The 25,753-nt window shown below is 34.8% G+C and overlaps 1 protein-coding gene across 1 annotated transcript in view; it reads right to left on the reverse strand.

Annotated features, from left to right (window-relative positions):
- RFTN1 (raftlin, lipid raft linker 1) overlaps positions 1 to 25,753 on the reverse strand; it is an 885,191-nt gene that overhangs the window by 565,961 nt on the left and 293,477 nt on the right. The window contains exon 3 of the mRNA XM_053714209.1: positions 15,052 to 15,235. Coding sequence (XP_053570184.1) covers positions 15,052 to 15,235 — 184 coding nt within the window. The remainder of the gene's footprint in view (positions 1 to 15,051; positions 15,236 to 25,753) is intronic.

Below are 25,753 nucleotides of genomic sequence, written 5' to 3' on the forward strand. Positions count from 1 at the left end.
AAAAAAAAAAAAAAAACAGCTCAGAAAATAATAACATAATTAATTAAATTTAAAAGCATAATCTTGTTAAAAACAATCTCGTTTATTTTCCAGATCACATTTGCAGTAAACAGAGGTCACATGTACATAAGTGTGCACTGTGTGTAAATGACTGTGTAGCGCTGTACTCTGTACTGTACTGTATACAGAAGTTCTCAGGAAAAGGATAAATACTTCAGCATAAGCAGACACCCCCCAAATAGAATAAGCTAATAGCACGTGCAAACACCCCAGTCTGAAGCTTGCAGTGCGCGTGTAACACATCCATTGGTACCAAAACAAAAATAAGAGGAGGTGTCACTTGCTACTGCGAGTAATAAACAATTGAATGTATAAATTTATATTAAATTGTGTATTACTCACAAGACCAGTGACGCCTCCTCTTATTTTTGCTTGGGGTACTTATTGATGTTTTCTGTATGTTTAGGCTGGACACCCTGGCAGTACATAGACAGATAGGTGATAATAATAGTATAATTTGTTGTTTTACAGCTGTTATCTGATAAAGCCAATTAGGGAAAGATGTGTAGCAGGGTTAACCTTGAGAAGTGTGCTTCTCTAATTAGAAAATGTTACAACACCTTGTAAATTACAAGACATTTCTGTTCTTAAAGGGATGTTGAACATTAAATACATGCTACACATAATTATGTATACAAAGCAAAGATTAGCCTTAGAATACTATGTAGGTGCATCTTTACAATTACATTAGTTGCTTAAATATTGAAAATATAAATGTAAAGGATTAGCTTCTATAAATTACTTTAGTTTCTATAAAGCAATGGGTACAGCCATGTTTGAACTAGTTCTCTATCTATATTTGTGCCAACAAAGCTGTGTGGGGTCCTTTTTTGGACAGTCTCTTGTATTGCCTGTTTTATTTCTGTTCCTATTTTTCTTTATCATGAAGACAAATCTGCAATCCACTAATCGTGCTTCCCCCTGGGGCGTTCAGCCCCTGTGCACAAACGTCACGGCCCGGGGAGGGAAATAACGATGAGTGGATTGCAGATTCGTAATCTGTCGATCAATTGACTATGGTGGGCAGAAGAACGGCACTTATGGTTATAGCATTAAAAGCTAAAAATCTCAGAAGATCTGGATATATTACCAATTTGATGAATGAAAGTATAACTATTTTTTTAAATTCTATCCTATGACGCTCAAGTTTACATTCACTTTAGGTTCAAACATGGCGGCCCCCATTACTTTATATCTACACATAATTAAACATTTTATATTATAACCTCATACTGTTTAATATCCCTTTATTATAGAATAACAAGTTAGCCAAGTCTGAACCTTTTTAAAACAAATTAAAGGTTTCCTTGATGCAATTGTTATTCAAAACTCCACCCACCATTTGCCTTATGTGAAGGCGTTCATCTAACATAATGACTGTGGCTAGCCTTGTCTATTTGACACCAAGACTGCCTCCTCCAACTAAGCCAGGAATAGGGTTGTATTAATTTATTGCAAGACAGCAAGAAAATCTTGAAATTACCAGGAGTTTAGTGTCCTTTAATAAATCAAAAATACTCAACCAATTCACTTTAATTTTTCAACATCTGTAGTCACTGAGGGTGCCCACACAACCGGCAAATAAACTATACAAATACTTAACAATATATAATAAAGCACAGTTTCAGTCTCAGCTGTTTGCAGTTCCGCTGTGAAAAATGTAAACTAATAGCAGCTGGATGTGGCACTTTGAGTCCTGAAGTCATTATATCGTGGGCAGGTTGGGATTCCAGCGCTTCTTTAATGCATGGTATGCACGGTGCAGCATTTGCTTCCAATTTAGAACAATTTTTTATGCTTTCCTCAGAGACAGCAATGTTCTTTGTTTGTTGCATCTAGAGGACAATCTTATTTTTTTTTTAAAACTGATGTTCCTGTTATGAAACAGCATTATTATTATTATTTGTATTATGCTGCGGACCATGTCACTATCTACTAATACAGCTGGGGTAGTCAATGAGATGAGATGTGCACTTGCATGCACTGCCCATTAGTTTCAAATCACGAAAAAAAGTTGTATACATTTTTTGGATTCAAAATAAATTACTTTCAACATTGTTAAATTGAGATGTTTCATACATACATATATCTATATATACATCCCAACATATCCCAGAAGCTTTCTGAGATAGGAGGGTGAGGGGGACAGGACCACAAGGGTCACAGGTGTGTTGTGGGTCGGGTTGGGTGGAGACAACTGTGATGGAGCTCTCTGGTGGGGAAGCTGCGGTAGGGCAGACTTCACTACCCATAAGATCCCACAACATACAAGAATAAAGATCTATGAAGTGTATGTTGGACCACTCTTTAATCTCTTGTTAGCTAAGTTAAAATCCCCTTTGGAAAGGTAAATTATATTGTAAATGTTCATTTTATAAGGTTAATCGTCAACTAGATATAAGATCAGAAATTAAAAGTTTACATTGTACTAGGCCAGCTAAGATGTAACTCTCCAATTCTATTAGTCAATCAAATCAGCTCATATATAGCATGTAAATAATAAAGGGAAATAAGTAATATTTGTACTCAAGCAAATTACATTTCATTTGGAGGTAATAAGCTTTTATGTATATATATATATATATATATATATATATATATATATATATATATATATATATATATATACACATACACATACATACATACAGTATATATATACATACAATATATATATATATATATATATATACTGTGTATATATATATATATATATATACTGTGTATGTATGTATATATATATATATATATATATATATATATATATATATATATATCTACTGCTGCACACACATGTATACACAACTGTAAGCACATGTGGACAGGAATTCCATCATGTGACTAAATGTGTGCCTGCAGTGCTTTGTATATCATATCATAAGTAGCGGTGAGAGAAATGTGCTGTTTTGTATTTCACTCTACTAATGCACATTCTGTGCTTAGAGAGAGAGCAGTAATGAAAAACACACAGCCACACTCTTCTCACCACATCACCCATAGAGGTAGGCTGCTACATGACCAAAGATTGCATAAGAAGGGTGAAGCTGTATTTGATTTCATTGATCCAAAAGGACTCGGAATAAGAGCAATGCATTTGTATAAACACCTACAAACTAAACGTTTCATGTATGAAGGAAGCGACTCAGCTAGTTCACCTTAAATCAATCAGATCCAGTAGTGTCATTTTTGGAAATGTAATTTAAATACTCAAGGACAATGCAGCAAACTACCGATACGCAATTACTATAGGGCCATAAATTTATAGAGAACCGAAACAGAATGAATAGCATTCATACACAGATAGCCATTTGTCAATACTCTGCTTCGGTTGTGTGAACTGAAAAATAGAGAAGCAGATTTATTATGACTTGCTGCATTTTCCTTTATGGATGTCATTTTTTCATAGATGAAACTGTAAAATTTACATTGACAGATAACCAAAGCTCAGCTTTTCCTTCCAATCTTAAATTGTACAAAATGCTGCTGCAAAAAATAATAATAATAAATTGTACAAAATACTACAATTTTTTTTAACAAAATACTGCACAACATACTTTTAGCTACAGAAATGCCTATGCACTTGGCTGCAGAAAACTAGTCATGGGTCCCACAATATGAGAAGCTGGTACTGAGGGTCACTTTACTCCCTTCTATTTATTAAAAATAACAAATATTGATACCTTATCCTTAGAAAGTGTAAATCTGAGGCTAAACAGATACACTACTGCATAACTTTCCCTTGGGATCATCCCAAGCAGCATTTTGTGAGATAGTGATGATTTGGAAGCTATGCTTGCTGCCCCATGCCACAGCTCTCCCTGTCTTATAAATGTCAGGGATAAGTGAAACCATGGACCACCTACCTATAACTCTATTTTCCCCACCCAGCTTACTGTAACTGTCTCTCTTTTCTCTGGCTATGTCCTAGTTACCCAAAACTTGCCCTAGATTGCCCAAAAGTCAATTAGATACGTAAAAGGCTGCCCCCAAACTATGCAGACCCCATCAAAGGACCACCCAAAGCCACTTTAACACTATGAAGAAGTCACCTCAAAGACTACACAAGTTAAGCTCCTTTTCACCTAACCCTGAAATGTTAGGAATATGAGAATGAAAGGTGGAAGAGATAATATAGACTTTTGGCTTCAGGAAGTCCATAACACTCCAAGTGGGTGTAGATTAGTATGGGATGTTGTGTCATGTCATGACAGAACACAATACAGAATAAAGATATTACACTTTTGGGAGTTCAGCAAATTGCTCTAAATAGGCAAATGAGGACTATGCTTTAAATAGGCAAATGGGGAATATGTCTGCATGTAACTGATGAGGCCCAAAGAAGGCCAAAACGATTGTCTGGGGTTGCCATGTTCCTTGTTCAGAGGAGGATTGCCTGGTATTTTGGGACTGGAATTACCTTGTTAGGCAGGATTAGACTGATATAAGAAAGTTTTTTGTGAAAAGCACAATTGGGGGGGTAACCAGGCCATAGAACAAGCTACTGGGCTGTTGTTCATTCCTAGTAGGACGTTTCTCTTTCTGTATGTATAGGCAAATGATAACATCTGAACTCCAAACTTTAGCTTTGTGGTCTAGATGCTAGTGCATTTACATTTTGGATGCTTAAAAGAACATCTTAGCGCAGTTGAAACCTTTTTACTGAGCACTAGTATAGCACAGAACAACACGAAGAACTCGACTACTTTGTTAGCGCATTGTCGACTTAGAGCTTGAATGATATCCAACATTAATTTTACTGTGCACCCTCATATTATATGGGAGACTTGAGCTATCTGATATGAAGATGTTAGCGCACCCTAGACTATCATTAAAGTTATAAAAAAATAACTTTGGAGCACAATAATAGTTAAGCTATTGATTAAGCTTGTGCAATGTTAATGCACCAGAGTGCTAATATTCTGCTCTTGAAATATGACTTATATAAAGACCAACAATTTAGAGGACCTAAAACAGCAAGTTTTTGTTTCAGGAAGATCATGTCAGAATTATCAGATTGACTTATTTCATTATGTAACTAAAGTGTTAGACCAGGGTGGAACAGTAGATGTAGAGTAGCGTATCTAAATTTCAGCAAAGCATTTGATGTAATTGGATGTTGGGTAGGATACTGCAAAAGTTAAACTTTTCGGGCCTCCAATTAAAAAAAAAAAAAAAACTTTAATTTTTTTTAGGCAGGGTCCATAAGTACAAAAAACACCACGAACAACGTTTCAAACCTGCAATAAGTTCTTAGTCATATGTAGGATACTGGCTTAAGGATAGATGACAGAGTGCCTTAATATTTGGAGTGCATTCAACAGAAAGGGCAGTTGCTAGTGGTGTTCCTCAGGGGTCAGTTCTGGGGCCTTTTTTTGTTTAACATATCTATCTGCAATATCAGCAAAGAGCTACAGGGGAAGGTATGTCTGCAGATGATACAAAAATGTATATTCCAGGGGAAATGGACCAAATGAAAAGTGATATATAAAAAAAAATTGTAGGATTGGACAAATGACTGGGATCTAAAGTGCAAAAATCTGTATTAAGAAAAGAAAAATGCAAAGGTTTACTACAGATGCAATGACCCTTCACTGACTTTTTTGAATAAAGGAACAGGATTCATGAATTATTATTTCAGATGATTTGAATGTGGGTAAGCAATATAGTATTGCGCAAGAAAGGCCAGTAGAATTCTTGGTTGTATTGGTAGAGGTATTTGCAGCAGAACTAGAAAGGTTCTTATGCCACTGTATAGATCACCAGTTAGGCCTAATCTTGAGTACATCTCGAGTATTATGTAGTTTTGGAGGCCAAAGATCCAGAGGAATATAAATAAATTGGGATCAGTTCATAGGAGGACTACTAAAATGGAACATGGCTAAAAAAAAAAAACTTACCAGGAAAGGTTCAATGACCTAAATAGGTGTAGCTGAGAGAAGGAAAAGAGGTGATATGATAGAATCTTTAAAGTATATTAAGGGGCTTAACAAAGCTGATGCTGTGAGTATTTTTCATTAAAAAAAAAACTATTCCAGACCAAGGGGTCATGATCTCAAGCTGAAGGGTTTTAGGTTTAGGAGTAATTTGCGGAAACTTCACAGAAAGGCTGGTTAATTTATGGAATAAACTTCCATCAGAGGTAATGAGGAAAAACACTGACGGAGGATTCAAGAATGCCTGGGAAAGCATACGGCTATCCTACTAACTAAATTAGCATATAATTGTAGGGCTTTTTGAGCAGACTTGTTGGTCCAATGGTTCTTATCTGTTAATCATGTGTCGTCATTTGTGATTGATTTGTGTATAGCTTTTTCTAAAAAATATGATTCCATTACTGATGCTTTTCAACATCAGAAAGGAGAAGGGTTGTGGTACTTATCAATAACATCTATCAAAGCCGCAGTACTAATGAATTGTTTAAGCTCAGTGATTTCTATACTGGTTTAAATTATCATCAATTTTTACAGAGAAGGAGAATGATTAATGAATGAGTTTAACTGTGAGATTAGAATTTTGGCTCATATTGAATATTAGAGCGCTGAGATAAACAATAAGCTTAAGCAGACTATTCCTGATATACTCTGCATTGTTATTATTTTCAGCAGGATTCAGCTGGAAGATTAGATACTAATAAAGAACTGCTATTTTTTAATTACCAGAGGCTGATATTGATGGTTAAACAGCTCTTCAGCTTAGACTTCAAAATTACATCTCATGAGAAGTGACAGCTTTATATACCCAGAAAATAACTAAAATGAGACAGTGTCACAGTTTTTCCCATTTAGTAAACCTTGCTTTAATGTTTCAAAAACAGGATGGGATAAAGTTACTCTGTTCATAAGTGGGCTTAAAAAGAAACAATATTAAGAAACCGTTTAGTTTTGCCAGTTATCAGCTGGACTGCTAGAAAGTGATACATTTCTAATGTCATAAATCATTATAACTTATTAAGAATAATATTAAAGGGGCATGAAGCACTTCTGTTCTAGTAATAGAAAATGTGTTATAATACGCAGTAAAATAACTTTGCACTATACATGTTTTATTTGTGGGGGGGGGGGGGGGTTTGGCCTCCTTTACCTATAATCTGGTGTGACAATTGTGGGTTTTCCACTTGTAAGAATTGGAAGTGCACGCTGCAGAGTTTACAAGCCTAACTCTGCCACATATCTGTCCCACGTGAGCGCAAACTAAGCGTGACTGAAGTCCTCGCATAAAGGGTTAGGGCTAATAAAAAAAAATGACCAAACACAACATAAATACATTCAAATAAAGTGTTATTATTTTATTATTATTATCAGGTATTTGTAGAGCGCCAACAGATTCTGCTGATTGGTGCAGTGTTGTTACTATGCTGTTATTATTTTTTTCTCTGTATGTTTTGTTTGCTGCTGTTTGGATTCAGTAAAGATTTGATGCAAAATATTAGCCTCCTGTCTTGCCATAAAATCAAGATTATTTATTCACCATAGGCTATAATAATCTGAATTCTGCATCGCTATAAAAAGTGTTGCACTTATATATACACTATCTAATATAAATTATGAATATAAATGTTATAAGGGTTAAAAGATAAATGGTATATGACAAGGTATTTGAATGGAAATGGCTACGATGTATATACAAATACATGTCTAAATATATATATATATATATATATATATATATATATATACACATACATACATACACACACATACATATGTATTTATGTGTTCATATGTGTATTTATGTATGTACATACATATGTAAACGTATATACATAGGTATATATACTTTGGAGTCCTTTCCACTTAAATATCTGAAAACATGAAAAATCTGTTTTATTCAAGTTTAATATAATAAATAGATATTCTTACATATAAACACGATTTAAATTGTTAAAGCAAGTAATTTTAACATTAGAGAACTTGCAATGCTGTGCGTTTAATCCCTGCAAAATGGATTAGACACATAGTTAAAGGAATAGTCTAGTCAAAATTAAACTTTAGTGATTCAGATAGAGCATACAATTTCAAGCAACTTTCTGATTTATTCCAATTATCAATTTTTCTTCGTTCTCTTGGTATCTTTATTTGAAAAGGCAAGAATGTAAGCTTAGGAGCTGGTCCATTTTTGCTTCAGCACCTGGGTAGCACTTGCTGATTAGACACCAATCAGCAAGCGCTACCCAGGTGCTGAACCAAAAATGGGCCAGCTCCTAAGCTTACATTCTTGCTGTTTCAAATAAAGATACCAAGAGAATGAAGAAAATTGATTTGTGAAAGCTTCAGCATTATACTGTGCGCTGCCTTAGTCAGGTGCCATGTGACTCCACCCCCTACCGTGCACGAGTGCATTCTGCATAAGATTTGGCCTGGATAGCACCTTCCATATATGGAAATGCCCAGGGGGGAAGCTTGCTGCAAACAAAACTATGCCTGAATTAAAGGGGTTAATTGGGGTTAAAATAGAAATCGTTTTGTAGATAAGCTTTGGCGAAACTTATGTTAGTTCAAACTGTTTTATGTCCCTTTAAGTTGCCGTCACCTAATCAGCAGCAGGAGTTCCACTGCTGCTGATTTGCTATGTCTACTCTGGACCAGAAGTTCTCTGCAGATCCCAAGAGGTAATTTACTTATTTGCAGAGGTTAAAAACATATGCTTCCATATTCACTAGTTCTAAAATAACATTATTTTCTGAATAACAGCATGTCCTTTTTCCACTATAATGGACCTTTTAGTCAGATTAATTACTGATGAATTTCATATTATTTCTCCAAAATGTATAATTTACTAGACATTCTGAGATTTTGCTCAGGTGAGTCATAAGGCAAAACGTTCAAGGGAATTTATAGTGTGGTGCACATCACACAGGACAAAAAAAATGTAGGTTAGCCATGTAATGTTCTAAAGGGACAGTCAACACCCGGCAGAACTAAATAGCGTCATTAGATACTCAGAATAAGATGGGCCTGCACCACCTCCCATGTTAAATACCTCTAACGATATGGAGTAATTATCTACAACACATACATTTTTCAGCTGTAGACATGGCCACCAAACTCCTCCCCCTCTTCCTTCATCCCCCTTCTCTAAAGAACTCAATGCTCGTTCATGTTCTTAATAATGCGCATGCACATTAGAAATTCCTGTCCGCTCTCAAGCAGAAATTTGAACTGCTGCTGGGAATCACCGTGACCGCGGGTAAAGAATCCGACTGAGGATTCTATTCTGATTGGCTGTTTATTTTAAAAAGAAACATATTACGTTACGTTGGGTGGAGTTTGGCGGCCATGTCTACAGCTGAAAAACGTATGTGCTGTGGACGATTACTCCATATCGTTAGAGGTAATTAACATGGGAGGTGGTGCAGGCGCATCTTATTCTGAGGATCTAAATGATGGTATTAAGTTCTGCCGGGTGTTGACTGTCCCTTTAAACACTAAAAATATATCAGTTTGTTCACAACTCAGCCATATTGCCATAGAAAACATTATAGCACAGTGTTCTCTAGGCACAAGGTGTTACAATTTACACATATGGCAAATATTAATACAAACAAAATTAATTCCTTAGTTAAATGGCAAATCACTGAGAAAATTTGGCTCCAAAACACAACCCAGACTTTCTGTTTAGCTTTAGAACATGAAACTATGAAACTACAAACCAAGCAAAAATAGTGCTAAAATATCAACAATAAAGCCATGAATCATTGTTTCACAGATATTGACGGCAGATAAGAGCCATAGGCCCAGCAAGTCTGCCCAATATTACCTAACAGTATAAACTTATCTAGTTCGTAGGATAGCCTTATGCTTGTCCCAGGCATTTTTAAAGTCCCCCTCAGTGTTTGTCATTACTACCTCTTGAGGAAGTTTATTCCATAAATCAATCACTCTTTCTGTAAAGAAGTGCTTCCTCAAATTACTCCTGAATCTACTACCCTTTAGCTTGAGCTCATGACCCCTTGTTGCCATCATATCACCTCTTTCCCTTCTCTCCTCTTGTGACATATCCCTTTAAATATATCACATTTCTTTTTTAACAAATAATTTCACAATGACGGTTTCACCACAAGTTGGAGAAAACTACAGTAATATTTTCCAGATGACAGTTATTGAAACTATAGGTCACTGTAATAAGGTGATTAATATTCAAATAGCACAGTTTGTGGTTCTCAGAGAGACTAAATATACAATTGTAGCTGAAGGTTAATCAAAGAAAACTACCACAGTAGGCTGCTTCAAAGTGTTCCCACAGCCAGTGTAGTCTCATAAAGAACATGATATTATTCTAAAAGCTTATACTAGAGCTATAGGGGCAGAGAAGGTTAAATTATTTTGGGCTAGACTAAAAGTGGAGAGCAATAAATAGCGCACAATCTGGCACTACAAGTGGATGGTTACATTTTTTAACCCTCTTCATGCAGCCGAAACTTTTTTAGTGTGTCCTATACTTGTAATAAATAGGGCAGAGTGTACACTATTAGCATACGCATTGCAGTCGTATTATAAGTGTTGTGCCCGAGCGCAATCCAAAATATATCTGTAAAATGTAGAATATGTCTCAATTAATAAAAAATAACTTGTAATATGAGCGCAAAACATTAACAGCGCGTTTTACAGGGCTCATGCCTACATTATTGAACTGTAAAACGCACTGCCATAAACGTGTTTGGAGTTTGTGTTTATGAAGGTGCAATTTCCTTTGAAAGCATATTCATCTAGGTGCATTCCCTTTTAACCCCTTAAGGACAAGGCCATTTTTCAATTTCTTACCCTTAAGGACCAGGGCTATTTTTACATTTCTGCTGTGTTTGTGTTTAGCTGTAATTTTCCTCTTACTCATTTACTGTACCCACACATATTAGATACTGTTTTTCTCACCATTAAATGGACTTTTTAAAGATATCATTATGTTTGACCCCCAAAATCTGATACACATCTAAAACCAACAAAAAACAACCATGCTAAACAGTTTCTAATTTTTTTCCTGAGTTTAGAAATACCCAATGTTTACATGTTTTTTGCAAGTTATAGGACAATAAATACAAGTAGCACTTTGATATTTCAAAATTAGCGATAGTTATGTTGTAACACTGATATCTGTAAGGAATCCCTGAATATCCCTTTACATGTATATATTTTTTTTTAGTAGACAACCCAAAGTATTGATCTAGGCCCATTTAGGTATATTTCATGCCACCATTTCACCGCCAAATGCAATCAAATAAAAAAAAAATTGCTAACTTTTTCCCAAACTTTAGGTTTCTCACTGAAATTATTTACAAACAGCTTGTGCAATTATGTCACAAATGGTGTAAATGCTTCTCTGGGATCCCCTTTGTTCAGAAATAGCAGACATATATGGCTTTGGCGTTACTTTTTGATAATTAGAAGGCAGCTAAATGTCGCTGTGCACCACACTTGTATTATGCCCAGCAGTGAAGGGGTTAATTAGGTAGCTTGTAGGGTTAATTTTAGCTTTAGCGTAGAGATCAGTCTCCCACCTGACACTTCCCACCCCCTGATCCCTCACAAACAGCTCTATTCCCTCCCCCATCCTACAATTGTCACTGCCACCTTAAGTACTGGCAGAATGTCTGCCAGTACGAAAATAAGCTTCTTTTTTTTTTAAGCATTTTTCTAAAATAAATAAATAAATAGTTTCTGCACTGTAGGCTCCCCCCAACCTCCATGATCCCCCCCCCCCCAAACAGCTCTCTTAAGCTCCCCCAATTCCTATTTGTGGCCATTTTAGGTACTGGCAGCTGTCCCAGTTTCTGATTAAATTTGCGCATTTTTCCTATTTTATTTATTATAACCCCATTTTTCTGTCGTGTAGCTGCTCAGGATCGCTTCCAGCCGCTTTAAACCCCAAACGACGTACAGGGTACGTCGTTGGTCTTTAACGACCAGTTTGTGTATGACGTACCCTGTACAACGTGTGTCATTAAGGGGTTAAAAACACGCTCACAAAGGAACAATCTTATTTGAACATTTTTGCTGATACAATATCGCAAGGGAGCGGTTTCACGCTTTACAATTTCAGAACTGTTAAAATCCAATAAAAGAAGATCTAATAAACCCCTCAATAGAAACCCGTAATCTTTTTCTAGTTTTCAGATGTAGATAATGCCAAACCAGAAAACGCTTAAATCAGTTAATGTAAATATTCTAAAAACAAAACTTTTAAAACATTAAAAGTGACAATATAGTCATTGAACACAAAAAGAAAAAGAGAGAAATGGATATAGATGAATAATATTCTCTTGTGGTTACCTTGTCAAAAATAAAAATAAATGTTAGTAAATTTACCCAGAGCTCTATAATCTACATAATGGTTACTCAGATTGCTTTTTCTAAGCCAAAAAGAGAGGCTGTAAAGTATGTAGCTAACACAGATTGATAGTAAGTCATTTTAAATATAACTTTTATTTATGGGTAAGAAAAAAGTAAATAAAATTGCAGACTAGAGAAATTTAAAACATTACGCTATGGGGTCTTCCTTACTTTTAATCTGCACACTATGTCTCACTAATATCCCACTTTATTAGCAGGTTACTTTGATTTTCTTGCTTCTTTCTATTTTTATTCTCCTGAGGTAACCTGAATATCCAGGGAAAGAGATAGTGGGTGGTAGATTTATTATCAAGTTTTCAGCTCCATGTAAAAATAGTGTTTTAATCTGTGAGCTGAAGACACGATTGTGGGTACGGAAAATAGCCATAAACCTGCTATTGTGTTTGAGTTGAAATGATAAGTGGCCTTTTAGGGCAGAGAAAGAGCTGCAAAAGATCTCAGTCAATATATTGTGATTGACCCCAATATCTATAATATTTTGGCGTTCCACTTGTGATATTGGCCCTTTTGTTCTTGCTGTAGGTCACCACACCCAGCATTACTAACACACATTATTTTACAGTTTCTTGAAAAACTAAAAACATATACGTCCTTATGGCCACTGGCATTTTTGATGGACTGTATTTTAAAGGTATAGTTGTTAACAGATATTATAATAATATGCACATGGTTACGTTCAAACCTAATTATTAGCAAGGAATCCTAATCAGCTACCACTCATACAAATAGTGTTACACTATTGTCAGTTCACCAAGCAGCAAATTATTATATTAAAGGGACATGAAACCCACATTTTTTGTTTCATGATTTAGATTTAAACATTCCAATTTACGTCTGATATCAAATTTATTTCATTATCTTATCTTACTAACAATGCATAATGGGAGCTTGCCAAACACAATGGATGAGCCAATGACAAGAGGCATATATGTGCAGCCATCAATTAACAGCTAGCTCCCAGTAGTGCCTTGCTGCTTCCGAGTCTACCTAGGTATATGTATTTTAACAAAGGAACCCAAGAGAACAAAGCAAATTAGATCATATGTAAATAGGAAAGTTGTCTAAAAAAATGAATGCCCTGTTTGAATTATAAAAGTTTAGTTTTTGACTTTACTATCTATTTAATATGCTGAAATGTGGTGTCTTAAAGTGATTTTGTTTGTGACATTAACAGTTGTGACTAAGAAAACACGTGTAAAAATGTCTGTAAAGCAATTAACTTAAAGGGACACTGAACCCAATTTTTTTTCTTTACTGATTCAGATAGAGCATTCAATTTTAAGCAACTTTCTAATTTACTCCTTTTATCAATATATCAGTTTGCTATCTTTATTTGCATCTAAGTTATTTTTTTGGTCCAACGCTTGTTTATTGGTCGGCTAAATCAATCCACCAATCAGCAAGAACCCAGGTTGTTCACCACAAATGGGCCGGCATATAAACTTACATTCTTGCTGTTAAATTAAAGATACCAAGAGAATGAAGAAATTTTGATAACAGGAGTAAATTAGAAAGTTGCTTAAAATTGCATGCTCTATCTGAATCACGAAAGAAAAAAATTGTGTTCAGTGTCCCTTTAAACTCTTTGCTGAATACATGTGTATTGCTAATAAATTACCATAATGTTTACAGAAATTATAAGCCAGTCTGCATGTGTATTTGTGCAGAAATATCCTCCAATAGCCTGTGGCACATATAAATCTACCGAGTGTATGAAAGAGCGGCAGTTAAACATGTTACATGAATATATATTAACCTCTTGACGACCAGCGACAAAGGCTAAAAGGCAAATTCAGTAGTTTAGGTTTTCAAAATGCCGCAAATGACCTAAACCAGAGTTTGCATGTTTAAAAAATTGACTTTTCACTTCCTAGGGAGCATGGGACAAGCACCATTTTGTGTGCAAAAACAAAAAAGGATTAATGTCCTTTTAAGAGAAGGAACAGCTGTTGACCTGGGCAATTGCATCATCTCCATGTGCTAAACCTGGCCTTGATTAGCCTCTCTCTACGCTAGGTATGGTCCCAGGAGAGCGAGCTTGGTTTGACAGCATTTTATTTCGTCAATTCATTTGTTGAATTCAAGACTTTTTGTTTTGAATGTTTAAAATGTTGATAAACGCTGATGCTCCTGGTATTCTAAGCAATAAGTATCAACCACCTTATTTAGGACAGTGACATAGGTATCAGCTACAATAGGGGTTAATCAACCAGGATATGGTCTGATATTGATTTTGTGGTTTAGATGTATATAAACAGTTACAAATTACCAGTTTAATTAACAGCAACGATTTAAATCATTTTCCATATCAGCACAAAAATGTGAATAAATATGGTTTATTTTCTACAAAATGATGCAACATGATGTGCATCAATGGTTATTTACTCAAGAAGAGGAGGAACTTGCTTTAGAAGCCTATTATATAAAAAACATATCAAATAGAAGATATTGTAGAGAAGTAAAAGTGTACTGAGGTTTGAACTCGGTAAATAAAAATGTTGTAAAGAATTCTGACTTCATTCACCAACCAAACCACAACAGCTGCTGGAACCAACTGAATTCTGGAGCTGAAACACTGTCTGCTTCGTGCATTTGTTCACATAAATATTAAATGGTCTGGAGGTTAATGTACTGAGCATTTGTCTACCTTTCTGTTTTCTTGATGAGCACTGCTCTGTAGATGTGTTCCAGAGGGATTTGTTCCTTCCCAGTAGGCTGAACAAAAGGGTGTATGGCTGCGACAGTGAAGCCCTGTTGGTACAGATCATGGAGCTGAGCTGGAAGGTCGTGCAGAGAAGAGAGGCAAACAGCAGATAAACCTGGTACATCATCTGGAAAAGACACAACAGTGTACACTTAGACAATACGTGTGATGTCCTTATATTTGTATATGCAGAGTATACGTCAGCAAGTGTGCATGATACATTACAGCCTCTCTGAGGCAGCAGGAAAAAAAGGGTAAAATAAATGAAAAAAGTCCACTGTGTAGTTTATTTTCTATATATAATTAAAGATTTTAGTTGAGATTTTATTTTGAGTGTAATGTCCCTTTAAATATAAAAACACCCATACAATATGGTAAATTTTCACAATTATTTGCAGTCCATCAGATCTGGGTTAAAAAGATGACATTTTTTTTTAAACAGCACATTAAGAGGTACTATTGAAACTATTACTAAAATAAAGCTATGTGAAGCTAAATGATATAGGAAGACACTTTTTTTTTATAAACTGATGACATGACTACACATAACAAAGGGATATGACACTACACAGGTACAATAGCTTTCTTGAAACCAATGTAATATTGACAGCCATCTTAAAAGACTTTGGTTTTGACATTCACAGTTTATAGTGCTTAAAGAGACACTGAACCCAAATAGTTTCTTTCGTGATTCAGATAGAGCATGCAATTTTAAGCAACTTTCTAATTTACTCCTATTATCCAATTTTCTTCATTCTCTTGCTATCCTTATTTGAAAAAGAAGGCATCCTAGCTAAGGAACCAGCCAATTTTTGGTTCAGCACGATGGGCAGGACCTGCTTATTGGTGGGTCATTGTATCTACCAATCAGCAAGAACAACCCAGGTTGTTCACCAAAAATGGGCCGGCATTGCATAATTAACAAGTGCATAATAAAAAGACAATGATTTAACACTTACTCTGAATTTCAAATAAGCAGTAGATTTACTTTTCTGATACATTTATTTTTTCTCCCATTTTCCGGCCCCCTGTATCATGTGACAGACATCAGCCAATCACAGACTAGAATATGTATACCCTGTGACCTTATTCACATGCTCAGTAGGATCTTGTTCCCCAGAAAGTCTGAATATAAAAAGACAGCAAATTTGGTAATGGAAGTAAATTAGAAAGTATCTTAAAACTGAATGCTCTTTCTGAATCATACAAGTTTATTTTGATTAGAGTGTCCCTTTAACTGCTTGATTTTAGGGTCAATCAAACATTTGCAATTATCTTTAGGTTGGATCAGTTAAGTACTTTTTTTAAAGAAAAAGGTGCTCTGTGAGAGGAAGGAGAAGCTGGTGCATATGCTGAGAGAGGGGTGCCTATCCCGACCAACTAACTATCTTGAGATTTGATTTTCTCTCTCTTTTTTAACGTTGCTGTCATGTGTATAAATAGAAGCTAGACATGAGATTTTCTATAAATGTCCTGTTTCACAAAATTCTACTGGAGACTTCATAGCCAATGGACCACCCTGACCCTGCCCATGTGATGCCCAGCTCTGGCAACATAACACCTGTGACTCCTGACTCTGATCCATGGTTGTTATGAATCTGCCCATGATTTCCCTAACTCTTTCCAAAGGCTCACAGTCCTGTATAGTGAAGTGAAAGGGTGAACACTCCTACATGGCAACAAATCAAATTTCACATTTTAGGTAGGTAAAGTTATTTACCTTTTCCCTGGGCCTATTTTGCCGCAACATAATGTGCAATTAAACCATCCTATAGCTGAATTAAAACTTTTACCTTTGTTATGTAGAATTTAAATCTAAAACATACACATTCAGCTTGTTCCGGAATCTGTAAACATATTACAGATAATACTAATCAGGGCCTAATCAAGAACCCATTAGGGCATGACAGGGGTCACTGGCGTCAGGGGTCTGGGTAGCCTGATGTATGATGCAAATGACTATAATCACTTGACATGATAAGCAATGTTGTATGTTACATGATAAATGTTAAAAAAGTTTACCTGATATTCTGACATGCTGGGCTTGTTAGCGGGTTTTTTCCCCCATTTAATTGAAACAAAACGGTAGCTAGTTCCCAGGAGGCAAACTACTGAAATGACTATGCTGACATCACAAGTCCTTTACAAAAATGGGAACTAGAATTTATTTTTGAAAGTGTTTTGACACATGCTGGAAGTGTAATTAAAAAAAATTGGACTTCCAAAAGAAAAATGTAATTGTACTTCCAAAAAACAAAAATTGCATTTGTAACTAAAGATTTGTATTTCTAACAACATTTTTTTTGTAAATTTAGATTTGTTTTTGTGTATCACAGTTTATATGCAGTGATAGAGAACCACACTTGCCTTTTTGACAGCACTCTTACTTGAGTAGCTAGTTGTCCTGGAAAAGCAACAATTTTTTTTGTAGATAATTGCTCTCTTTAACATTAAATATAAAATAATCACAAACATTTTCAAGACTATTCTCCCTATTCTCCTACTTTGCTTTTTGTTTAAATGTAACATTCATGATTTTTTTTTGTATGGAAGTTTATTTTACAATGTGTGATACCTCATACTGAAACACTTTTATTTCAAAAAATAATCACTAGTTATAAAATAATGCATCAATCACATACAATATACGAGAGTTACCAATTAAATGTACCTGTTCATTGTATGAGTGAAGAATGAAAATGCATTTTAAAACATAGGATCACCTGACCTAAAAATTCAATGAACTGGCAAGTTGCAACCACATTGTTTTTATACAGCGCACACTTCTTAAAGGGAAAGACTAGTCAAAATTAAACTTTGGTTATTCAGATAGAGCAGGCAATTTTAAGCAACTTTCTAATTTACTCCTATTATCAATTTTTATTCATACTCTTGTTATAGTTATTTAAAGTAAGCTTAGGAGCCGGACCATTTTTGGTTCAGAACATGGGTAGCGCTTGCTGATTGGTGTATAATGTAGTCTGCAATCAGCAAGCACTACCCAGGTCCTAAGCTTACATTCTTGCTTATTCAAATAAAGATACCAAGAGAATGAAGAAAATTTGATAATAGGAGTAAATTAGAAAGTTGCTTAAAATTGCCTGCTCTATCTGAATCATGAAAGTTTTATTTTTGACTAGACTATCCCTTTAAATGAACAGTCAGGTCAAGATTAAACTTAAATGGATTGGATAGCGCATGAAATTTTTCACAACTTTCCAATTTACTTCTATTTTTAATTTTACTTGGTTCTGTTGGTATCCTTTGTTAAAGGGACAGTCTAGTCAAAATTACACTTTCGTGATTCACACAGGGCATGCAATTTTAAACAACTTTCTAATTCACTTTTATCATCAAATTTGCTTTGTTCCTTTGGTATTCTTAGTTAAAAGCTAAACCTAGGTAAACTCATATGCTAATTTCTAAACCCTTGATAGATTTCTAAAGTGCATGCTCCTAAATTCCTATCAGCATACATAGATTTACTCTTCAACAAAGAATACCAAGAGAACAAAGCTAATGTGATAACAGAAGTAAATAGGAAAGTTGTTTCAAATTGCATGTTAATATCTGAATCATGAGCATTTCATTTTCGGCTAGATTACGAGTTGTGCGTCAGGGTAAAAAAGCAGCGTTAAGAGGTCCTAACGCTGCTTTTTTACGCCCGCTGGTATTAAGAGTCTTGCAGGTTTAGGGGCACTGCACACTTCTTTGGCCTTACCGCAAAATGACTTGCGTAAACTTCGTAAAGTCTTTTTTCTATGGGACTTCCATAGCGCCGGTATTGTCCTGGGAGTCCACCCTACCCTGTCAAGATCCCTAACGCATTTAAAAGTCAGTAGTTAAGAGTTTTATGGTACAACGCCGTAACATAAAACTCATAACTAAAGTGCTAAAAAGTACACTAACACCCATAAACTACCTATTAACCCCTAAACCGAGGCCCTCCCGCATCGCAAACACTATAATAAAAATTTTAACCCCTAATCTGCTGCTCCGGACACCGCCGCCACCTACATTATATTTATGAACCCCTAATCTGCTGCCCCCAACATCGCCGACACCTACATTATATTTATTAACCCCTAATCTGCCGCCCCCAACGTCGCCGCCACTATAATAAAATATTAACCCCTAAACCGCTGCACTCCCGCCTCACAAACATTAGTTAAATACTATTAACCCCTAATCTGCCGTCCCTAACATCGTCGCCCCCTACCTACATTTATTAACCCCTAATCAACCACCCCCAACGTCGCCGCCACTATATTAAAGTTATTAACCCCTAAACCTAAGTCTAACCCTAAAGCTAACACCCACTAACTTAAATATATCTAAATAAATATTCCTATCATTAACTAAATTATTCCTATTTAAAACTAAATACTTACCTATAAAATAAATCCTAAGCTAGCTACAATAAAACTAATAGTTACATTGTAGCTATCTTATGGTTTATTTTTATTTTACAGGCAAGTTTGTATTTATTTTAACTAGGTAGAATAGTTATTAAATAGTTATTAACTATTTAATAACTACCTAGTTAAAATAAAGACACATTTACCTGTAAAATAAAACCTAACCTAAGTTACACTAACACCTAACACTACAATATAATTAAATAAATTAACTAAATTAAATACAATTACCTAAATTAAATTAAATTAGCTTAAGTACAACCCCCCCCCCCCCCCACTAAATTACAGAAAATAAAAAACAAATTACAGATATTTAAACTAATTACCCCTAATCTAATAGCCCTATTAAAAAAAAAAAAGCCCCCAAAAATAAAAAAAAACCTAGCCTAAACTACCAATAGCCCTTAAAAAATACTATCTAAAAAAAACTAAGCTCCCCATTGCCCTGAAAAGGCAGTTAGCTCTTTTGCCGCCCAAACCCTAGCTTAGGTTTTTTTAGATAGTATTTTATTTGGGGGGTTGGTTGTGTGGGTGGTGGGTTTTACTGTTGGGGGGGGTTGTTTGTATTTTTTTTTACAGGTAAAATAGCTGATTACTTTGGGGCAATGCCCCGCAAAAGGCCCTTTTAAGGGCTATTGGTAGTTTAGTTTAGGCTAGGGTTTTTTTTAATTTTGGGGGGCTTTTTTATTTTAATAGGGCTATTAGATTAGGTGTAATTAGTTTAAATATCTGTAATTCGTTTATTATTTTCTGTAATTTAGTGTTTGTTTGTTTTTGTACTTTAGCTAATTTAATTTAATTTAGGTAATTATATTTAATTTAGTTAATTTATTTAATTATATTGTAGTGTTAGGTGTTAGTGTAACTTAGGTTAGGTTTTATTTTACAGGTAAATTTGTCTTTATTTTAACTAGGTAGTTATTAAATAGTTAATAACTATTTAATAACTATTCTACCTAGTTAAAATAAATACAAACTTGCCTGTAAAATAAAAATAAACCCTAAGATAGCTACAATGTAACTATTAGTTATATTGTAGCTAGCTTAGGGTTTATTTTATAGGTAAGTATTTAGTTTTAAATAGGAATAATTTAGTTAATGATAGGAATATTTATTTAGATTTATTTAAATTATATTTAAGTTAGTGGGTGTTAGGTTTAGGGGGTTAATAACTTTAATATGTTGGGGGCGGCAGATTTGGGGTTAATAAATGTAGGTAGGTGGCGGTGATGTTAGGGACGGCAGATTAGGGGTTAACAATAGTTAACTAATGTTTGTGAGGCGGGAGTGCAGCAGTTTAGGGGTTAATATGTTTATTATAGTGGCGGCGACATTGGGGGTGGCAGATTAGGGGTTAAAAAGTGTAGGTAGGTTGCGGCGACATTGGGGGTGCCAGATTAGGGGTTAATAAATATAATGTAGGTGTCAGCGATGTTGGGGGCAGCAGGTTAGGGGTTCATAACTATAATGTAGGTGGCGGCGGTGTCCGGAGCGGCAGATTAGGGGTTAATAATATAATGTAGGTGTCGGCAATGTCGGGGGCGGCAGATTAGGGGTTAATAAGTGTAAGATTAGGGGTGTTTAGACTCGGGGTTCATGTTAGGGTGTTAGGTGTAGACATAACTTTTATTTCCCCATAGGAATCAATGGGGCTGCGTTACTGAGTTTTACGCTGCTTTTTTGCAGGTGTTAGACTTTTTTTCAGCTGGCTCTCCCCGTTGAGTCCTATGGGGAAATCATGCACGAGCACGTTACACCAGCTCACCGCTTACTTAAGCAGCGCTGGTATTGGAGTGCAGTAATGAGCAAAATTTTGCTCAACGCTCACTTCTTGTCTTTTAACGACGGGTTTCTGAAAACTCGTAATACCAGCGCTGCATGTAAGTGAGCGGTGAGGGAAAACTGTTCGTTAGCACCGCATAGCCTCTAACGCAAAACTCGTAATCTAGGTGTTTGACTTTACCATTCTCTTAAAGCTAAGTAAGTTAATATAAATAAAGGTGTGGGTCTTTACAAGGAATGCATGAAAACTATAAATAAAAAAAGTCATAGCTTTGATAGACTATTTCTTTTGAAGTGCACTTTTTGTTTTTTCAATAAAAAATCAAATGCCTTTGTACTTTTAGAATGCCATATGCCAGCTCACAAGGTGCTTAGCCGATATAGGGGTAAGCCTCAGTTATGTGTAGTACAGGAGAAAAGGAATAGGGAATCATTTAACAAAAATGCACCAAAAGAAGAAAAAGTTATATCAGAAGGTTTATATTATAAATATTATTGCACAAAAACTATGAAAAACTAAGACATTTTAAACTCACTGCAATGTCTTTTTTAAAGAATGACAAAGTGCTAACTCTGAGAAAATAAAAAAAGTTATGACAAAAATACCATGCCAAATGCTCTTGTCACCGGGTATCTCTGACAGCCTGTATGATGCCATCTGTTTATCTGTGTCCCTGTCTTTGTAAATCACAGAGTGACTGTCAGTTTCTTGGACTGCCACTGCGATTTATTCCAGTCCATTAGAGGACTAAATGTATAGTTTTTTTCAAATTCAGAATCATTCCAATCCATTAGAAAACCAATAAAAAACAGTTATGTAGTTTTGCACTGCATTAAAAGGGAATGAAAGTCAAAATTAATCTTTCATAATTTAGATGCAACATGCAACTAAAAAAAATTCCAATTGACTACTATAATAAAATGAACTTTGTTCTCTAGTTAACCTTAATTGAAGAAGATACCTAGGTAAGCTCATAAGAGTGCATGTGCCCAGAGCACTGTATGGTAGTAACATATGCAACAATGGTTTTAATGTTATGTACTATAACACAGCAGTTTTTGCAACAATGTATAACATTGTTAAAAACATTGTTGCAAAAGTTGCTGTCATAAAGTGCTCAGTATGTGTGCAGGCTCCTGAGCAAACCTAGGGTATCTTCTTCAATTAAAGGATCTCAAAAGAACAAAGTAAATTCCATAATAGAAGTAAATTGGAAAGTGGTTTGAAATGACATGCTGTATCTAAATCACAAAAGATTAATATTGAAATTCATGTCCTTTTAATGGCGCCAATATTTGGAATTGAGAGAATATGACATAATTACCTGTATTTCAATACACCAGAAAACAACTTCCAACAGTTTTCTCTTATTTTTGTTGTTGATTTATTTTAAATCTAAAGCACTGATCTCTAGAAAACCTATTGTAGCCTTGCTGTAAAAAATATATAAAAGTCACACTTATGTTGTGAAAGTTAAAGGGACAGTACCGTGAAAATTAAACTTGCATGATTCTGAGAGATGCACTTTCAGCTTTCCAATTTACTTTTATTATCAAAAGCACATTGCTCACTTAGTATACCTCTTTGTTAACGAGAATGCCTAGTTAGGCTCAGACGCAGCAGTGCACTATGGGGATCTAGCTGATGATTGGTTGCTGCAAATATGTGCCACCTGTCATTAGCTCAAGAGATGTGTTCAGCTAGCTTCCAGTAGTGCATAGCTGCTTCTGAGACAACTCTTCAACATCAAATATTAAGAGAATATTACAGTTGATAATATAAGTAAATTAGAAAGTTGTTTAATATTGTGTGCTCTATCTGAAATACAAAAGTTTCATTTTGACACTACTGTCCCTTTAATCCAGACATCAGCATGTTCATTCATGAATGCAGTGAAGTGCTTTGCAAAATATTACGGTAATAGGTTTAGCTTGATTTTCCGATTATATACATAAATAACTATTAATCCAAACATTTGCTCTTCTAATGGATTAAAGCAGATTAGAAAAAGAAGCAAAAGATAAATAAATACATAAATATATTAAGTCATAGATATATATATAAATAAATAAGAATATCTCAGTTTGCACACAGCCCTTGGGATAGCATGGAAGCATTAACAGTGATAGTTGGTGTCCACTGACTATTTTAAGGAGTAATAAATCCCACTGCCCTCTAAAATAGGGGAAGAAGCTAAAAACGCAATTAATTAGAGCAAATAAGTTAGCAAGATATATTATTTTGCTTTGCTGATTTATATGTGCCAATATTTGCCTGGTAATGTTATATAGCAATGACGTTCCTTTACTAAACAGACATATATATATATATATATATATATATATATATATATATATATATATATATATATACACATGCACCTACATATAAATATATATATATATACACATGCACCTACATATAAATATATCTATATATATATATATATATATATATATATATATATATATATATATATACACACACACACACACACATATAACACATTTTACCCTGTCTGCCACAGCACCCCCTTCTCCATCAATGCACAATTGCTGTTTATAAGGAATTTTGCCTTTTATAAGTACAAAATGCTGCAAGGTGTCGCTCTAGTTCAAACACACACAATATTCAGTTTATGTGAAGAAAGGCTATATTCAATTCATTGGAAGGACCCTTCCAGCATATTTAGGGGGATCTATATACGGTATTTATTTGGGATCAAACAGTATACTATAGAATAACATTTACAAATATTTATTTGGTAACAGGTCCAGGACCGAGGTGAAAAAACATTTAATAGGTTCATACCTATTGGGGGGGGGGGATTGTCAACACAATACAGTATATTATCATTCACAATACATCAGTTACAAATCCTTATATGAGGAAAAAACAGATAATTTGTCATTTATTTTAATATTTTTACTCTTTTTTAATATATCCATTTCGTAGTATATTATCATTGTATTATAACGTTTCATATTTCTAAAAGAAAATGTAACCTTTACAATCTGTTTAGAAATGAGACTGTCTTTCCCCAGATAATCGACTGGACCCAATTTTCCTGGGATTGCAGACATTTCTTAAATTCACTGACAGACTGGCTGAGAAGCTATTTGACACTGACATTTAATTCTGACAGTGTTGAAAAATGATCAGAAATTTTAATATCCAATTAGCGTATCAGAAAAACAAAATTGTCTGGGATTAAAAAAAAAATTGATTTCTATGTTAGTCCATGGTAAGAATTAACACCTTTTTTTAAATAACAGAGAAGCAATTCATATGTACAAAATCATTTTTTACCTACCCTTTAATGACAGGTATGCAGTCCTATACAATATGCAATTCTAGAGCAGCTGTTTTTAGAGTAATGTTTTAGAATAGTGTGATCACACAGCCTGTTTTTAAGGGACATGACATTTAAAAAATATATTTTCCATCTAAAAGAGAATGCGCCATAGTGTATGAATGTTTCTGTAGGAGGTTTCCCTATCAACCAATGAGAAAGAGAGTCCCAAGACAGTGTTATACGTAATCATGCACTTCCTCTTAGGGTACACAGTCCCTGTAAAGTGAAACAAAATTTTCCATTTTAATTTGTTCCCAATTATCCATTTTACTCGCTGGGGTGCAGTAAATTGTTTACAAATAGCTCCCCATTCATTTACGCATCCATTCACTAATCATACTACAAACAAATTTATCAAAAAGAAAAAAAAAAATAACCCCCAAGGTGTCCCAAGGGGGAGACGATTGTAGGATAAAAAAAAATCTTCAATATGAAAAAAAAAAACAATGGTACATACACAACAGTCTAAAATATAAACCAAAGTTCTTCCATTTTCCACATATAGAAACAATATATTCAACCATATTCAACGTCATATCATATTACTACTGCTTGTTCGCATATAATGTGTAATCTTTAATGACGGTAAGACCAATTGTTTAGATCTTAAGTCACATTATATCCACTTATGTATACGTGTGTCTTTAACAGTGGCAAACAATTTACAGCAAACAATTAAAAAAAATCCATGTATTGGTGCTGATTAGAACACTTGTTTATTTCAGTATTTTTATTGAGGTAATACAAGGACAAACAGAAGTAAAGGTATGCCTAATACCTTTACTTCTTTAACAAAACTAGTGAAATGTAAAGTTTGATGAATGAAAGTGTCCCTGTTCTTAATAGGGTTTTTAAAAACCGGGCAGTGATTCATCAAACTTGACATTCACTTTAAAGTGATGGTAAACTTAAGCTCTATGCTCAACGATATTAGTAAAAATAAAGTAAATAAAGGGCACTTTCATTGATTAAAATCAATGTAGATGCTTAAATATATAAATAATCACCGTTTCATTTTCTTATACATTCCGCTTTTCCTCCGCCCGCATCGCATAGTCTATTTCAGTGTGAAATGATGACTAACCCTGT

The sequence above is a fragment of the Bombina bombina genome, chromosome 5 (assembly GCF_027579735.1).
Source record: "Bombina bombina isolate aBomBom1 chromosome 5, aBomBom1.pri, whole genome shotgun sequence".
NCBI classification, from domain to species: Eukaryota; Metazoa; Chordata; class Amphibia; order Anura; family Bombinatoridae; genus Bombina; species Bombina bombina.